General features: G+C 38.6%; 1 protein-coding gene across 1 annotated transcript; it reads left to right on the plus strand.

Annotated features, from left to right (window-relative positions):
- Positions 1–2,296: 2,296 nt before the first annotated feature.
- Positions 2,297–3,975, plus strand: LOC309495288 (baculoviral IAP repeat-containing protein 2-like). Its single transcript, XM_082164957.1, has one exon. It carries the CDS (start codon positions 2,370–2,372, stop codon positions 3,792–3,794), a length of 1,425 nt encoding a protein of 474 aa, XP_082021083.1. The 5' UTR covers positions 2,297–2,369; the 3' UTR covers positions 3,795–3,975.
- The last annotated feature ends 15,170 nt before the right edge of the window (positions 3,976–19,145 follow it).

Consider the following 19,145-nt stretch of genomic DNA (forward strand, 5'->3'; position numbering starts at 1 on the left):
TACAGTTAGATATTCTCCTACTTAGTATGTGTAATAGTTGTGCTTAATTCTTTGGGTGTATTTTTACACACCCTATGGACTAACTTTAAAACATAATCTTTATACACGAATCACACATGTCCTTATAATCCATGTAAGATTCAAAAGACCAAATCACTAAGAAAAGAGCCGTTTATAATAAATACACAAAAGTTTTCCAAATGATGGATTTATTACTCCGCTAGATTTAGTCATCTTGTTCAGATAGCACAACGCTGTTTCACATGTTGTATGTTGGACTGTATGTGTTTTAGGTGAAGACGTTTCTTTGAGAGCTGAAATAAATGACAATTAAGAATTTAAGTGATAGTCTTTCTGTCTGACTAAATTGATACTTCATTTAGTGCAACTTTCCCTCTATCTACGAATTACACAAAGTGCATGCTGTTTTACACTTAAACTATTACAACAGAATCACATCTAACTATTGCACTGAGAGAGGCATATTCATCCAAGCTCGAGGCTGTTAAAGTTCCACACTTTGGTAAAACCTAAATTCTAGAGGTCAATTGGGTTAAAAGTAAATGCATCATCATGAGGCATTTTAAAACAAATACAGAAAAGCCACTATAGTGACCAGTTTTAGCGTGTGAATTGACATTTTACATATTACGCTGTTTACATCTTGTTTTTGTACAGTTTTTGTTCATATAGGAATGTATGAAAAACATGAACAAATATTGCATAAAGATAATTAAATGACGGTCCTTCAAGTATGAGAGTGACTAAACAAATCATATTTATTTTAGAACATCTTTCTGCTATGTCTACGAAACATTGACGTGAAAGATGAGTATTACACTTCAAACTCGTCTAACTATTACACTTATTTTGTTATTATTACACGGTTATTTTGTGTGTGTGTCACTAAACAACATGGTTAAGCTAATTAATTATAGTTGATGCGTGGTATTTTTACGTGAAAGGAGGAAAAGGAATATTTAACATGTAAAAATAAAAATATTTTAACCTATCGTCAATTTCAATTGTTAGATAAATCATCTAACAATCAACAGTTATATGTGAAACAATTAGAGTTGGTGTAAATTTGTCATCCATTAGAGCAGGATTCTTGTTTATATTGAACATTGTTATTCTACCGCATGTTTAACAGCCCTATATTGTTGTCGGCCTCATCAAAGTTCAGACAGTTTTCACCGGAGCATACCGACTCTGAAACATTTCTTCTGAAACACCCTGTTTTGAAATTGTTTAACAATTTTTATCATCACTAGCGTAACACTTATCATATGTGATTGTATTGTTTTGTATGGGTATGTCGGGTGTGATTGTAATGTTTTGTATGGCGTTTTCTTTACACTTTCCCCCGGATATCTGTTTCCTACAGTTAGCTGTGATGTTAGTGAACTCTAGGTCTTCTCTTTGTTCATATACGACAGTATTCACATGAATTGACTTGATTTGATAAAATTATGGTTTAAACCATCATCTTCACGTGAGACATTTACATTATATTATTATACCGTCCTAGTTTTTAAATAGCGCTAAAATGTATATTTTACATTTGAACCCTTTATGCGGATATAGAATGTCGTACAAGGTTCTCTGACATATCTTATCGTGTAAAACATCTATGTAGATCTATGTTTTAAAAAATACCGCGAAACAAAGGACACATCTTTCTATAAGCGACCCTCAAAATCTGTGCATACAACAAAACACATGGGTATGTGTACAATGATTTGTCAGAAAATTACTTTTGTTTGAAGAAAAACTTAAATCAGCTGGTGCTTGATAACTATTGAAGCTATTAAACACCCATGAATTCGGTAATGCGATATTGATATCACGTTTTCATTTTAACTCAATACATTTGAATGTGCTAAAGGTCTATGAACTTTAACATCTTAATAGTTGGTAAAATTAACTTAAAGCCTAGGCAAAATGAAATACATCCTAACTACTTTCTACATGCTTGTTACAGATCTTATGACGTACAATTCACCCATGCATACTGTAGGCTATGTTTTAAAAATATATGTATATTTTTATATATCAAATTTTGGTGTAATTATAGACATCTCTCCGGTGGCATATGCATAACTTCTCCATGACGCTACTTCTGATTCAATGTGGCATTATATGTAATCCTATAGGCCTACAGCAGTTTACGGCGTCATGATGACAACCCCTCCAGCGGGGCGGAGTGAGCTGTTGTCCTGATAAATATTTCAGGACTTTGCACACAACCCGGACAAAACCTCCTGTCGTCCTCACACCCTGCCTTTTCTCCCGTTTCGCAACGTAGCCATCCTACAGCCCCTGCAACACCCGTAACATCGACCACCACGGCATCCGTTTCAGACCAAATGGAGGAGCTGGTGGGTTACTTAAACCTGGATATGTCTCACCAGGATATGTCTCACCAGCGACCTCCGGCTTGTCACAGTCCTGACATGCGTCGGGAACAGGAACGCCTTGACACCTTTCAGAATTGGACTCTTGCACCAATAAGTCCAGCCGAGCTTGCCAAAAGTGGTTTCTACTACCTTGGCCAGGGCGACAGAGTGGCTTGCTTCAGTTGTGGAGGCCAGCTTAGCAACTGGGAACCGGGAGATCGGGCAGTATCAGAGCACCAGAGGCATTACCCCAACTGCCCCTTTGTTCGAGGTGACCGTGCAGATAATGTACCTTTATCTGGCGGCGACCTTTCCAATGTATCTAACTCGGCAATGCAACAGTGTGAAGAAAGGTTGCTCACATTTGTCTACTGGCCCTCAAGAATAACTGTTCGACCAGACCAATTGGCTAAGGCTGGTTTTTACTATGTTGGTCGTCGTGATGACGTGAAGTGCTTTTGTTGTGATGGTGGACTCAGATGTTGGGAGTCTGGTGATGATCCATGGGTAGAGCATGCCAAGTGGTTTCCAAGATGTGAATACCTGTTGCAAGAAAAGGGCCAAGAGTTTGTTCATCAGATTCAAGCAAGATTTCCAAGACTATTTGAACAGCTATTGACTAATGGAGACAGTAACTCGAGAGAATTTGTTGATCCAGCTGTTGTACACCTGGATCCTGGAGAAGACCGTTCAGAAGATGCAGTGATGATGAACAATCCTGTGGTGAAGTCTGCTTTAGAGATGGGATTTGAGCGTGGCCTGGTGAAGCAAACCGTGCAGAGCAAAATTCTCGCAAGTGGAGAAAATTACAAAACCGTTCAAGAGTTGGTGTCTGATTTACTAAGTGCAGAAGATGAGAAGAGAGAGGAGGAGCGAGAGCTTCTTGCTGAGGAAATGGCATCAGATGGTTTTACTTTTCTTAAGAAACATCATCATGTCATCTCACAGCAGCTAAAAAGCGTGCAGAGCTTAATGGACCATCTTCTAGAGGAGAACGTCATCTCACAGAAAGAGTATGACATTATTCGTAACTGCACTATAGTCAAGCAGCAGACAGGGCAGCTCATTGAGTTAGTCCTGTCGAAAGGAAATGCAGCAGCAGAAGTCTTCCGCAACTGGATCAAGAAGAATGATGTCTGCCTGCTGAGAAAACTGATGACCCAGACAAATGAAGCTGCATCACCCAGTCAAGATCTTTCAGACTTGCCTATGGAGGAACAGTTAAGAAGACTTCAAGAGGAGCGCACATGCAAAGTTTGCATGGATAAGGAAGTGAACATTGTCTTCATGCCCTGTGGTCACCTAGTTGTGTGCAAAGAATGTGCGCCTTCTCTGCGCAAGTGTCCCATATGTAGAGGATTGGTCAAAGGCGCTGTACGTACTTTCCTATCATAAAGTGAAGATATTTATCATCCAAGTAACAACAGTTTTTGGATGTGCAAATTTACACCAACTCTAATTGTTTCACATATAACTGTTGATTGTTAGATGATTTATCTAACAATTGAAATTGACGATAGGTTAAAATATTTTTATTTTTACATGTTAAATATTCCTTTTCCTCCTTTCACGTAAAAATACCACGCATCAACTATAATTAATTAGCTTAACCATGTTGTTTAGTGACACACACACAAAATAACCGTGTAATAATAACAAAATAAGTGTAATAGTTAGACGAGTTTGAAGTGTAATACTCATCTTTCACGTCAATGTTTCGTAGACATAGCAGAAAGATGTTCTAAAATAAATATGATTTGTTTAGTCACTCTCATACTTGAAGGACCGTCATTTAATTATCTTTATGCAATATTTGTTCATGTTTTTCATACATTCCTATATGAACAAAAACTGTACAAAAACAAGATGTAAACAGCGTAATATGTAAAATGTCAATTCACACGCTAAAACTGGTCACTATAGTGGCTTTTCTGTATTTGTTTTAAAATGCCTCATGATGATGCATTTACTTTTAACCCAATTGACCTCTAGAATTTAGGTTTTACCAAAGTGTGGAACTTTAACAGCCTCGAGCTTGGATGAATATGCCTCTCTCAGTGCAATAGTTAGATGTGATTCTGTTGTAATAGTTTAAGTGTAAAACAGCATGCACTTTGTGTAATTCGTAGATAGAGGGAAAGTTGCACTAAATGAAGTATCAATTTAGTCAGACAGAAAGACTATCACTTAAATTCTTAATTGTCATTTATTTCAGCTCTCAAAGAAACGTCTTCACCTAAAACACATACAGTCCAACATACAACATGTGAAACAGCGTTGTGCTATCTGAACAAGATGACTAAATCTAGCGGAGTAATAAATCCATCATTTGGAAAACTTTTGTGTATTTATTATAAACGGCTCTTTTCTTAGTGATTTGGTCTTTTGAATCTTACATGGATTATAAGGACATGTGTGATTCGTGTATAAAGATTATGTTTTAAAGTTAGTCCATAGGGTGTGTAAAAATACACCCAAAGAATTAAGCACAACTATTACACATACTAAGTAGGAGAATATCTAACTGTATATTGTAGATTGTGAACATTCCATTATCCGTTTATTTGGGGTCAGAGAACATCCTTAGCTCATACATCTCTTTAATTTTGTTCTGGATGTTGAAGTGTTAGTTAAAAGATAAAGGTATTAGTTAATAACAAACAGACAAACAAACAAACAAACAACATGGAACCATGATATTAATATATAAAATATTGTATAATTACATGTTGAAGCATAGCCTACGCACAGTTTGAAAATGACTTCCATAATATTTTCTTTTAGTAAAGCTATGTCTGGATTATCCCAACGCATAGTTTTGCATCTGGGGGTGAGACCTCTCAGAGATTACACCAATATTAGCTTTCTCGAACATTTAATTAACATGCATTCCCTATATGTGGTTGTTAAACGCCTCAGGTAATTAATATGAAATGTAAGTTTGTCAGAAGAAAAAGGATCGGCCATACATTTAAAAAAAGTCTTTTAAGTGAAGATGTTGTGTTTGTCACAAAGACATCTAAAGAGTTTTTATACGTGTGAGGAAACCTCTCGCAATATTACTAATCATGTAATCACAGAAATAATGCAGGTCACCAGATTGTTTTAAAGAAATTAAAGCATAAATAAAGGTGATTCTTTATTTAAAGAAGATAGACTTCTGCTTTTGCAACACACAAATGTATAAATGTTCAAAATCGTTTGTGTCTTTGGTAATTTACTTCCAATCCATACTTTGAAGCCTCATGGTTTTAGGTCTGTAAAAATACAGAATAAAAATAAAGAAATAACTATTATGACTACTGTAGGGGTAAATGAAATATCCTATTTTGTGTCTTGTTTTAGTGTAATAAACAGTTTTTGTAAAGCAAAGAGTTGTATTAATGTTTTTTAAAGTCCCCGTGAACCGGAAGTTGCAAAACGACTTTTCTCCACTGTTGTGACGTATTTCCAAGTGAAAGGGAATATTGAACAGACTCCTCCTGTCCATCTCTGCTCATAGCAGACGGTTTAAGGAGTGGTTAAGCCGTCAAACTGACGTCAAACTGACGTCATCAGAAAAGAAACGCCATTTCCAGACCGGAAGTCGCTTTTCAGACTTTGATTAAAGATTACCATGACCAACCATTTTTCCTGTGTATTAACTTGCACGGATTAATTTTTCACCACAAGACTAGTAATATGCGCTAACAAAGTAAATAGGATAAATTTTGATTTCATGTCGACTCTAAAAATAGCTTTCATCAATTTCTTGTAAAGAAAACCAAAAGTTTACAGTATCACCCAAAGCTCACAATGCCATTCAGAGTTCAGAAGAGATAATTTCTCGTTAGGCATAACACAGCATGGTACAAAGTGATGCTCTCTCTCTCTATGATGTCGTAAAAGTTAAGACGTTCATCCGTATGTATGTGTGTGTGTGTGTGTGTGTGTTGTGTGTGGACAGATGCTTGAAAATATTAGGCTAGAAATATCTAATAGTGAATTAATAACTAAATTAGCCTAAATAAAAAATGTAAACATTTTGAACGTTGTTTTGATAAGTCTTTTTTTACCAAGATTTAAATCTGTAGCTATAGGCTAGCGCTGCGCATGTGTATTCTCATACGTTGCGGAGTTTTAGGTGGGCGGAGACTCTATTTCTCATTCATGTGCTTTGCGGGACAGCGTAAGAGATATTGTTAGCTAAAAACTAAACAAAAGTTTATGTTAAAAAGTTTTGCTTATAATCTATTTGTTTGATGTATTTTTTAACTGTTGTAGTTTGATATGTTTGATATGTTGCTCACGTTTGAAACATTGTTTAAAAAACATAATTTACCATTTTTCTGGTATCTTTAAAAGTCGTTCGTGAAAGACATTCTATAACTTTCTATAGACATTCTATAATATTTTTTTTTACAGGTTTTAAAATCTGTAGGTGAAGGAAAACATTCTAACTTGTTTTACATTTTTCTGATAGGCCTAACGTTTTAAATATACTACACCTTTGTATTTTAAAGGTCTGTATCATTTTAAAAAGTTATATGTGAAAGTGTTACATGTCTGTGAAAAGAAAACTGTTTGCCTGCCGCTTACGTTTCACGGTTTTACAGTTTAAATCACATAGTTTTGAACAGATTTATTATTTTTTTACTCCAAAACGCATTCTCAAACAATGATCAGATTTCTCCATTGGGAGATGTGGATTATCCTATCGAAGAGTGAATAAATCAGTAGGCCTAAGTTAGTGAATATTTGTTAACTTCACCAAAAGTCCAAAATTAACTGAAACATGAGTTTTTATTTTTTTAAACAACTATTATTTTTTATAAATGTTATTTACTAGTGTAATTATAAATAAATCTAGCGTTAGGTGGGCGGAGACTCGGCTTCACACATGATCTATACTCATTCATGTTTCTACCGGCGATGAGTGATGTAGTATCATACGGAACTTAAAACTAAACTTTAGTAGCATATTGTATTTTAGTTTACGTTGTTTTGAACGTTTTTTTTTTTTTTTATCTGTATGTGAACGACCACATTCTAACTATTTTCAGATAACGTTGTAAAATGTACGAATACTAAACCATTGCATTTTAACTTTATACAGTGTTTTAAAAAAGTTTTACATATATATGGAAAGCAAAACTTTTCTTTAATTAAAAATGTATGAACGCTAACGACATGTGTATTTTAAATTGATATATTATTTTAAAAATGTGTGTTTACCACCCTTTGTATTTTAATGATAAACATTGTATTAATGTCTTTTTTTGTATGTGATTGTGAAAAGTACACCTTTAAATGTGGACCGTGGGAATTTTCCCACGTTGGAGGGCTCAGTCCAAAAGTGGGGAGGAGTGGGGAGGAGTGGGGAGGAGTGGGGAGGGGTGGGGTCGGTGTTTGTGTGAGTGTGAGACAGTTCTAGTCTGTATGAGAGCATAGAGTTGTGAATTAAATATAATTTCTCCTGTGACATAGGACTTCACTTTGCGAAGCAAGGCATAGCATGTTTATTAATATAGCACATTTTATACACTGGCAATTCAAAATACTTTACATAGAAAGGATTAAATAATCACAAAATGTATTCAGCCAATCGATGCTTTTCTGTGGGTATCCATTCGTTGCAGCCGGTAATCCTATTGGTGCGTATCCATCAACAGATCCAAATGCGTCGCTCCATTTAAAAAAAAAAAGCTACGTGATTTTAGAAAAAATCTGTTCCAACACATGTAAACCTTCCATTGAAACATGAATTTTAAATCGTAGTAGGCTATTTTAAATGCTCATCCTCAGAAATAGGCTACGAACATTTGGGTACATCCATTCCAAAAAAGTATGTAAACGTAATCCTCTGGGTGTTTTTTTTTATATATATAATCCGCGAGAAGTCGGTATCTTGCAACCGTGGTTAATCCAGCCCACTCTGCTATGAAAACCGGTTCACTCCCATCATCTTTCAAATCTCTCCATACTCCTGTATAAAATAAAATCCAATCCCTTTCCGTAAAAAAACAAATTGGGATCCTCTGTTGTAGGCTATTCGTTGTGAATCGCTCGTCTTTATCCATTAACCAATCTGACTTCGCACGCACGTCCTCCAGAAAAGTATTTCACTTGCTCCGCCGGCTCGTGGAGAAATCGCGTTAAACGGGTCCTAGTAACTATGTTTTTTTTTTTTCGCGGCGCTAAGGGCGAATCCTCCATAGCTTCATCAATGTTTCAGGAGTTTTGGGGTCTGACGTAGCCATAGTGTTCTACTTGAATAAAACCACAAGTAGCTCTTGTCATGTTTGCGCTCCTTTTTAAAACATCTCATGTGACTGTGATGCTGTGGGAGGGGGATTCCCGTGAGTGATGTCATTTTAGGGAGGCCCTTAAATCAAAATTGACCTCTCAGCTTTGAGAGGGGTGTGTTAGGGGGTGTGGTCTCTTCGAGCCGTTGCATAGGTTTTCTTTGGTCATTTAAGTTCGGCCACTGAGATGACCGGATGTGTTTTCTATTTGGGAGCTTGAAGGGGGGTGTGGGAATTTCCCACGGTGACATCTGTTGGGGCGGGGCTAGGGGCGGGGTTTGTGTGTGTCTCTCTGTAGGCCTCAGACTGCTTCATTTCTGTCTGAGGTCCGGAGTGAGTGGACGCTCTACACTTTGCTCCACTACAACGAAGCACTTATATATCTTTAAACTCCGAGTCTTTAACAACTGGGTATGTAAAAACGTAACACTTTTTAAACTAGTTTGTGTTTTATGTAAAAGTTTTACAAATACTGTCTGAAAGTTAAATGCTTACAAATCAATCCTTTCTGTAAATTAAAAAACTCTTAACTTGTTTTAATGTTTTAACATCTTTAAATAACACTAACTCATTTTTTAATATCTCTTTTAGAGAAAAATGCAATTTTAACTTATTTCATTGATGTTTTAAAAGTGATGAATGTACATCTGTCTTCTTTAATAAAAACACTGATCTCACACTCTGGCTATGTCTTTATTGTACATTTCTTTAAAAGTTTTAATTTACACTGTTTAGAACTACTGAGCGTGCGAAATTTTCCCACGCTTCAGATGTTCAACCCCTAAGGAGGCGTGACACAAATCCAATTTTCCCATGGTGTATGTACAGCCCATAAGTGGGAGGAGTTAGCGTGGGAAATTCCCACGGTGTACTGTACAGCCCATAAGTGGGAGGAGCTAGCGTGGGAAATTCCCACGGTCAAAGGGGGCGGGGCTTTGAGGGCCATAAAGCAATAAAACTGTCAGTTTTTTGGATGGAAGGTGCCCTCTATTCTCTCTGAAGTGCATGAGAACAGCAGAGTGTGTGTGGACAGAAGTGCATGAGAACAGCGGAGTGTGTGTGGACAGAAGAGCAGAACAGCGGAGTGTGTGTGGACAGAAGTGCATGAGAACAGCGGAGTGTGTGTGGACAGAAGTGCATGAGAAATGCAGAGTGTGTGTGGACAGAAGTGCATGAGAACAGCGGAGTGTGTATGGACAGAACTGCATGAGAACAGCGGAGTGTGTGTGGACAGAACTGCATGAGAACAGCGGAGTGTGTGTGGAAAGAAGAGCAGAACAGCGGAGTGTGTGTGGACAGAAGTGCATGAGAATAGCGGAGTGTGTGTGGACAGAAGTGCATGAGAACAGCGGAGTGTGTGTGGACAGAAGTGCAGAACAGCGGAGTGTGTGTGGACAGAAGTGCATGAGAACAGCAGAGTGTGTGTGGACAGAAGTGCAGAACAGCAGAGTGTGTGTGGACAGAAGTGCATATGAGAACAGCAGAGTGTGTGTGGACAGAAGTGCAGAACAGCGGAGTGTGTGTGGACAGAAGTGCATGAGAACAGCGGAGTGTGTGTGGACAGAACTGCATGAGAACAGCGGAGTGTGTGTGGACAGAAGTGCAGAACAGCAGAGTGTGTGTGGACAGAAGTGCATCAGAACAGCGGAGTGTGTGTGGACAGAAGTGCATGAGAACAGCGGAGTGTGTGTGGACAGAAGAGCAGAACAGCGGAGTGTGTGTGGACAGAAGTGCATGAGAACAGCGGAGAGTGTGTGGACAGAAGTGCATGAGAACAGCGGAGTGTGTGTGGACAGAACTGCATGAGAACAGCAGAGTGTGTGTGGACAGAAGTACATGAGAACAGCAGAGTGTGTGTGGACAGAAGTGCATGAGAACAGCAGAGTGTGTGTGGACAGAAGTGCATGAGAACAGCGGAGTGTGTGTGGACAGAAGTGATGAGAACAGCAGAGTGTGTGTGGACAGAAGTGCAGAACTGTGGAGTGTGTGTGGACAGAAGTGCATGAGAACAGCGGAGTGTGTGTGGACAGAAGTGCAGAACAGCGGAGTGTGTGTGGACAGAAGTGCATGAGAACAGCGGAGTGTGTGTGGACAGAACTGCATGAGAACAGCGGAGTGTGTGGACAGAAGTGCAGAACAGCGGAGTGTGTGTGGACAAGACAGAAGTGCATGAGAACAGCGGAGTGTGTGTGGACAGAAGTGCATGAGAACAGCGGAGTGTGTGTGGACAGAAGTGCATGAGAACAGCGGAGTGTGTGTGGACAGAAGTGCATGAAAACAGCAGAGTGTGTGTGGACAGAAGTGCATGAGAACAGCAGAGTGTGTGTGGACAGAAGTGCATGAGAACAGCAGAGTGTGTGTGGACAGAAGAGCAGAACAGCGGAGTGTGTGTGGACAGAAGTGCATGAGAACAGCGGAGTGTGTGTGGACAGAATGGCATGAGAACAGCGGAGTGTGTGTGGACAGAAGTGCAGAACAGCGGAGTGTGTGTGGACAGAAGTGAATGAGAACAGCAGAGTGTGTGTGGACAGAAGTGCAGAACAGCGGAGTGTGTGTGGACAGAAGTGCATGAGAACAGCGGAGTGTGTGTGGACAGAACTGCATGAGAACAGCGGAGTGTGTGGACAGAAGTGCAGAACAGCGGAGTGTGTGTGGACAGAAGTGCATGAGAACAGCGGAGTGTGTGTGGACAGAAGTGCATGAGAACAGCGGAGTGTGTGTGGACAGAAATGCATGAGAACAGCAGAGTGTGTGGACAGAAGTGCAGAACAGTGGAGTGTGTGTGGACAGAAGTGCATGAGAACAGCAGAGTGTGTGTGGACAGAAGTGCATGAGAACAGCAGAGTGTGTGTGGACAGAAGTGCAGAACAGCAGAGTGTGTGTGGACAGAAGTGCAGAACAGCGGAGTGTGTGTGGACAGAAGTGCCTGAGAACAGCAGAGTGTGTGTGGACAGAAGTGCATGAGAACAGCAGAGTGTGTGTGGACAGAAGGGCAGAACAGCAGAGTGTGTGTGGACAGAAGTGCAGAACAGCGGAGTGTGTGTGGACAGAAGTGCATGAGAACAGCAGAGTGTGTGTGGACAGAAGTGCAGAACAGCAGAGTGTGTGTGGACAGAAGTGCATGAGAACAGCGGAGTGTGTGTGGACAGAAGTGCAGAACAGCGGAGTGTGTGTGGACAGAACTGCATGAGAACAGCAGAGTGTGTGTGGACAGAAGTGCATGAGAACAGCAGAGTGTGTGTGGACAGAAGTGCATGAGAACAGCAGAGTGTGTGTGGACAGAAGTGCATGAGAACAGCGGAGTGTGTGTGGACAGAAGTGCAGAACAGCAGAGTGTGTGTGGACAGAAGTGCATGAGAACAGCAGAGTGTGTGTGGACAGAAGTGCAGAACAGCGGAGTGTGTGTGGACAGAAGTGCATGAGAACAGCGGAGTGTGTGTGGAAAGAAGTGCATGAGAACAGCGGAGTGTGTGGACAGAAGTGCAGAACAGCGGAGTGTGTGTGGACAGAAGTGCATGAGAACAGCAGAGTGTGTGTGGACAGAAGTGCATGAGAACAGCAGAGTGTGTGTGGACAGAAGTGCAGAACAGCAGAGTGTGTGTGGACAGAAGTGCATGAGAACAGCGGAGTGTGTGTGGACAGAACTGCATGAGAACAGCGGAGTGTGTGGACAGAAGTGCAGAACAGCGGAGTGTGTGTGGACAGAAGTGCATGAGAACAGCGGAGTGTGTGTGGACAGAAGTGCATGAGAACAGCGGAGTGTGTGTGGACAGAAATGCATGAGAACAGCAGAGTGTGTGTGGACAGAAGTGCATGAGAACAGCGGAGTGTGTGTGGACAGAAGTGCAGAACAGCGGAGTGTGTGTGGACAGAAGTGCATGAGAACAGCAGAGTGTGTGTGGACAGAAGTGCAGAACAGCAGAGTGTGTGTGGACAGAAGTGCATATGAGAACAGCAGAGTGTGTATGGACAGAAGTGCAGAACAGCGGAGTGTGTGTGGACAGAAGTGCATGAGAACAGCGGAGTGTGTGTGGACAGAAATGCATGAGAACAGCAGAGTGTGTGTGGACAGAAGTGCATGAGAACAGCAGAGTGTGTGTGGACAGAAGTGCAGAACAGCAGAGTGTGTGTGGACAGAAGTGCAGAACAGCGGAGTGTGTGTGGACAGAAGTGCATGAGAACAGCAGAGTGTGTGTGGACAGAAGTGCAGAACAGCAGAGTGTGTGTGGACAGAAGTGCATGAGAACAGCGGAGTGTGTGTGGACAGAAGTGCAAAACAGCGGAGTGTGTGTGGACAGAAGTGCATGAGAACAGCGGAGTGTGTGTGGACAGAAGTGCATGAGAACAGCGGAGTGTGTGTGGACAGAAGTGCATGAAAACAGCAGAGTGTGTGTGGACAGAAGTGCATGAGAACAGCAGTGTGTGTGGACAGAAGTGCATGAGAACAGCAGAGTGTGTGTGGACAGAAGAGCAGAACAGCGGAGTGTGTGTGGACAGAAGTGCATGAGAACAGCGGAGTGTGTGTGGACAGAAGTGCAGAACAGCGGAGTGTGTGTGGACAGAAGTGCATGAGAACAGTGGAGTGTGTGTGGACAGAAGTGCATGAGAACAGCGGAGTGTGTGTGGACAGAAGTGCAGAACAGCGGAGTGTGTGTGGACAGAAGTACTCGTCTATCTATCTAAGTGGGGACGTTGGTGTCGTTACACACTCACTAACAGGGGACCGTCGAGCCAAGTGGGGACATTTTTCAAGTCCCCTGTTGGTCATGGTTTAAAACATGTTAAAATCAGCCAAAACACGCTCTGGTTAATTTTGTACATTTTTGACCAAGTGGGGACTTACATGTGTGTGTGTGTTTAAGTCCATACTCAGCAGCGCTCCTGTAGGCTGGAGCAGGAACTGCAGTGGCCCATTAACACACGTCGTTCACACTTCTCTATTGTCTGAATGGCTGCTGTCCTAGAGAGGCTCTGAGACTGTAGAGCTGCTGTTTAACTGCTTAGTTCAGGAGCTTTCAGTAACACTTTATAATAACTCCACGCTATTAATCATTAGTTAAGCATTAGTAAACAGTTAATTCATTTCTAAAGCATTAATATACACTAATAAGCAGTATATAAATGCAGTTATAAATGCTTTATTCCTGTTTTAAAAGCATATCTATAATGTGTTTAATAATTGTATTTTCATACTTTATTAATGATCAATTTATCATTTCTAAATGAAGTATAGCATCATTTACAAAGCAGTTATTTAGGAGTTGTCAGTGGTTCATAAGATCCCTTAGAAAGTGTGAGTAAATGATTAAACTATTTCAATGTACATTCATACATCATACACTTATTATTCAGACATATAGTAATAGTTACTTAGTGTGTTAATAAATGCTTTATTAACATGTATTTTTACTGTTTTCAGGTAGTTATAAAGCATTTAGTAGAGGTCAGTTCACTATTTTGTGTGAGCTCATCTAAAGTGAGGACTAGTTATGCTAGTTATGTAGGAGATTTAAAGGCTGTTAATATTTCTATGTTCTCTATCACTGTGTTGTGTTTGTTTCCTTTTTCTGTTTAGAAGATAAATGAGTCTTTAAATCTCCTTTATAAATGCTTTACTAGGCATAACTAGTCCTCACTTTTGCTCACAAAATAGTGAACTGACCACTACTAAATGCTTTATAACTCCCTGAATCTACTACATTTACTCACACTTTCTAAGTGATCTTATTAATCACTGACAACTCCTAAATAACTGCTTTGTAAATTATGCTATACTTCATTTAGAAATGATAAATTGATCATTAATAAAGTATGAAAATACAATTATTGAACACATTATAGATATCCTTCTAAATCAATAATACAGCATTTAAAGCTGTATTTATAAACGGCTTATTAATGTCTGCTTTATGAATTATGATTTAACTGTTTACTAATGCTTAACTAATGATTAATTAAATGCAGTTATTATAAAGGGTTACCATATATCACACACACACACAGTTCCATTGCAGGCTATTTATCTCCAGGTTATCAGCTTTCCTGTAGCTCAGTGGTAAGAGCATTGCGTTAACAACGCAAGGTTGTGGGTTCGATCCCAGGGGATTGCACATACCTATGTATAACTGTATAGGATAACGCAATGTAAGTCGCTATGGATAAAAGCGTCTGCCAAATGCATAAATGTAAATATATATATTATATAATATTTTTCATAATATAACTTCAAATAAGCATTTTTTTAATAAAAAATAAAATTAAAAAAACATGCCAAGAGGGGATCTGCAACTCAATGTTATAATTATAATGTAATTATAATTATATTATAAAGGTATTAATAATGTGACAGATAGTATTGGCTGCCTATTAATTAAAACATCATTTCTAAAAAAAAAAAAAAAAAAAAAAAAATCAATAGACATGTCCTTATTTTTCTGTTTCCTTTGTTTCTAGGATGTTGATGTACAGAGATATTCAGTGTTTGAAATATTGCTCAATTTAAATGCAACCAAACATGTCGTTCGTTACCATCCAACAGTGGAAGTTTCTGTAAGATCTAATTCAAAACTTTTGAGTTGACTTGCTGCATCTGGTCATTTTGAAGAAACAAAAATGAAATACACAATTTTCTTTTAAGGTCTTTTTTCATAATATAACTTCAAATATGCAAAAAAAAAAAAAAAAAAAAAAAAAAAAAAAATTAAACATGCCAAGATTGAATCTCAACTCTGAAGTGGGGACTCACAATAGCCTGCAATAGAACTTTGTGTGTGATATATATATATAGGCCTAGGCACCACAGATCACAATATGCATAGTTAAAAAAAAAAAGAAAAAGAAAAAAGAATGACGAACATCATCAGTTATCCAAAATGTAATTGCTTGAGGAAAGACCATTTAAATCTACAACGGGGTAAAAAATACAGACGGCCCGACGGCAACAGTTCAAAAGCAGAGGCGAGAATATCCTCTTATCATTCATAATATTATTTTTCTTATTTAACGCTCTCTCTTCATAGATACTTTCTATGCTTGGTTATGCAGTCCCTAACAATTTACTTGTTACTACTTTTCTTAATAATTTCTTCTGTACCTCAGTAGCAGTTCCATACCAACAAATAATACAGAATATCATAACACTTTCAATGAAAGCACTATAAAACATCAGAAGCTTTATGTTGTGGACATTACAGCAAAGTTATTGCTTTAAGAAATTCATTCTCTGTTGTGGCCTATTAATTAAAACATAATTTCTACTCTAATAAAATCAATAGACATGTCCTTATTTTTCTGTTTCCTTTGTTTCTAGGATGTTGATGTACAGAGATATTCAGTGTTTGAAATATTGCTCAATTTAAAAGCAACCAAACATGTCGTTCGTTACCATCCAACAGTGGACCTTTCTTTAAGATCTAATTCAAAACTTTTGAGTTGACTTGCTGCATCTGGTCATTTTGAAGAAACAAAAATTAAATCATTTTTTTCATAATATAACTTTTAAAAAAATAAAAATTAAAAAAATTAAAAAAATTAAACATGCCAAGATTGAATCTCAACTCTGAACGATCTCTACCTATACAACAGTGGACTCACAATAGCCTGCAATGGAACTGTGTGTGTGTGTGAACAGTTAAGTATGTCTTTATTTTGTAACTATAAGTTATATATATTTATATATAGGCCTTCATAGATACTTTCTATGCTTGGTTATGCAGTCCCTAACAATTTACTTGCCATTGTTATGTGCCATTGCACTCACACATACATGTTATACATCTATATTACTAACAGACCAATGTCGCTCTACACTGGCCAAGTGAGGACTCACTGAACGATGTCTATCTATACAAGTGAGGACTTGTGTGTGTGTGTGTGTGTGTGTGTGTGAACAGTGAAGTGAACTGGCAGTGAAGTCTGTCTTCATTATGTGTATATATAGTATATTATATAGTATATTATATATTATGCCTTTTATCACTCGTTTTGAAAACGATGCCTTTACCATCTGCATGTAAACAACATAAACGTGAATTTGTGAAATTGTTACGTCATTCCAACCCGGTCACACTAAATGCGTCTCTATAGCACACATTGTGTTTATTGTGCAATTTATACGTGCATATGATAGGCATGGGTGGGTTTAGGGTAGGTTTAGTAGTGGTGTGTAATATGTAATATGTATTATATGTTTGGTTAGGATTAGTTTTGTAGGATGTGTGTGTATTACACTCAATAAAGTGCGTATTATATGCATGTAAAAAAATATATTTTCGCGTAAAAATTGCACGATAAACACAATGCGTGCCATAGAGATGCATTTTCATGAGATCAGGCAGGTCATGCACAAGTATATAACATGGTCACATGCGTACTTATCATCACGTGTTCACATGTTCATGAGTATTTGAGTTTTTTTTGTTTTTGTTTTTTTTGACAAAGTAAGAAAGGTTTGGGGTGTGCTTTTAGATGGGCCTTTAAAATTTGACAAACAAATATCTTCAGTAATTGGATCTAGTTTCTATCAACTCCGTCTTTTGTCTAAAATTAAACACTTCCTAACTGACAAAACACTAGAGATGGCTGTTCATGCTTTTATTACTTCCCATTTAGACTACAGCAACTCATTGTATTGCGGTATTTCCAAGTCACAAATCGCTCGCCTTCAACTGGTCCAAAATGCTGCAGCAAGATTTATTCACAAAAGTAGTAAATATAATCACATGATGATGATGATACATTTTATTTATATTGTGCTTTTCTGCTTTACATATAGCCTCACATTCAAGCTGGGGGCAAGCTGGGGCCAGTTGTACTGTTAGAGGGGCCAGTTTAGACCTTATTGTTGTCATATCATTTTCTGCACTGCACTATAGGCATTAACAGGCAAAATACCATGATTACCAATCATTCAACAATGTATTTGCATTTCCATTATATTTTTTAGATTTGCATTACATATTCAGAATCAGTCACATTAACTGCTTTCTACGAGTTTTTTTGCAAAAAGATCAGCAAATTCATCTAGATTTAAGGCCTTTGCCCTCCTTGACTCAATACTTAGAACACCTAAATTGCTTAATCTGTCATCTGACATTGTGGACCTGAGATAGGTTTTCACCAGCTTTAGTGCATACAATATAATATACAATTAAATTATGCTTATTTTAAATGTATTGTGCAGGCTAGGTATAAAAAATATAGGAAAAACCATGATAATATGAAACGCTTCAAAACAGAGCGCACAAAGCGCGTATGCGCATCGCGGGTGCAGAATGATGTGCTCAACAACAATGATGTTTCTGAATCAGAATCAGAATCAGAATCAGAAAGAGCTTTATTGCCAAGTGTGCTTGCACCCACAAGGAATTTTTCTTGGTACTGAAGCTTCCAGTGCACATATACAAATACAAATACAACAAGAAACATAGTAATACAAATTCTAAGAATAAAATATATATAAAAAAAAATAAAATAGTATAAAAAGTAAAAAAAGGGGTCACAGTTGGGTTTAGTCTGAATAAACATTTACAGATTATGAACATATTTACAGTATGTTGAGTAGTATGAATTATAATATAAATATAAATATCACCTGAGTTAGAGAATATTACACTAGACAGTGGGAGTCTAGTGCATGTTACAGATTATGAACATATTTACAGTATTTTGAGTAGTATGAATAATATAAATATAAATATCACCTGAGTTAGAGAATATTACACTACTAGACAGTGGGAGTCTAGTGCATGTTACAGATTATGAACATATTTACAGTATTTTGAGTAGTATGAATAATATAAATATAAATATCACCTGACTTAGAGAATATTGCACTAGACAGTGGGAGTATTGCACTTACAGGCATATGCATTGGGGGGCATGTTAAGTGTTCAGAAGGGAAATGGCCTGTGGAAAGAAACTGTTCCTGCGCCTGGATGTTCTTGTGGCCAGTGATCTGTGTCGCCGTCCTGACGGTAACAGTTCAAACAGGGGGTGTCCAGGGTGAGTGGAGTCTGTGATGATTTTACCTGCTCTCTTCCTCACTCTGGAAGAGTACAGGTCCTGGAGGGTTGGCAAGGGGGCACCAATAATCCTCTCTGCAGTCCGGACTGTCCGTTGTAGTCTCCTGATGTCCGATTTGGTAGCTGAACCAAACCAGACAGTGATGGAAGTGCTTAAAACAGACTCAATGACGGCTGAGTAGAACTGGATCAGCAGCTCCTGTGGCAGATTGAACTTCTTCAACTGGCGAAGGAAGTACAGTCTCTGCTGGGCCTTTTTCACAATGGAGTCAATGTGATTTGCCCACTTCAGGTCCTGAGAGATGGTAGAGCCCAGGAACCTGAATGACTCCACTGCTTCCACAGTGCTGTTCATGATGGTGAGAGGGGGAGTGCTGGGGATTTTCTCCTGAAATCCACAATCATCTCCACTGTTTTGAGTGTGTTCAGCTCAAGGTTGT

This window comes from Leuciscus leuciscus (genome assembly GCF_965113295.1).
Source record: "Leuciscus leuciscus genome assembly, chromosome: 3".
NCBI classification, from domain to species: domain Eukaryota; kingdom Metazoa; phylum Chordata; class Actinopteri; order Cypriniformes; family Leuciscidae; genus Leuciscus; species Leuciscus leuciscus.

Bases quoted from the DNA above. Each gene is read 5' to 3' on its own strand.
- LOC309495288 (XM_082164957.1), top strand. From the start codon at position 2,370: ATGGAGGAGCTGGTGGGTTACTTAAACCTGGATATGTCTCACCAGGAT.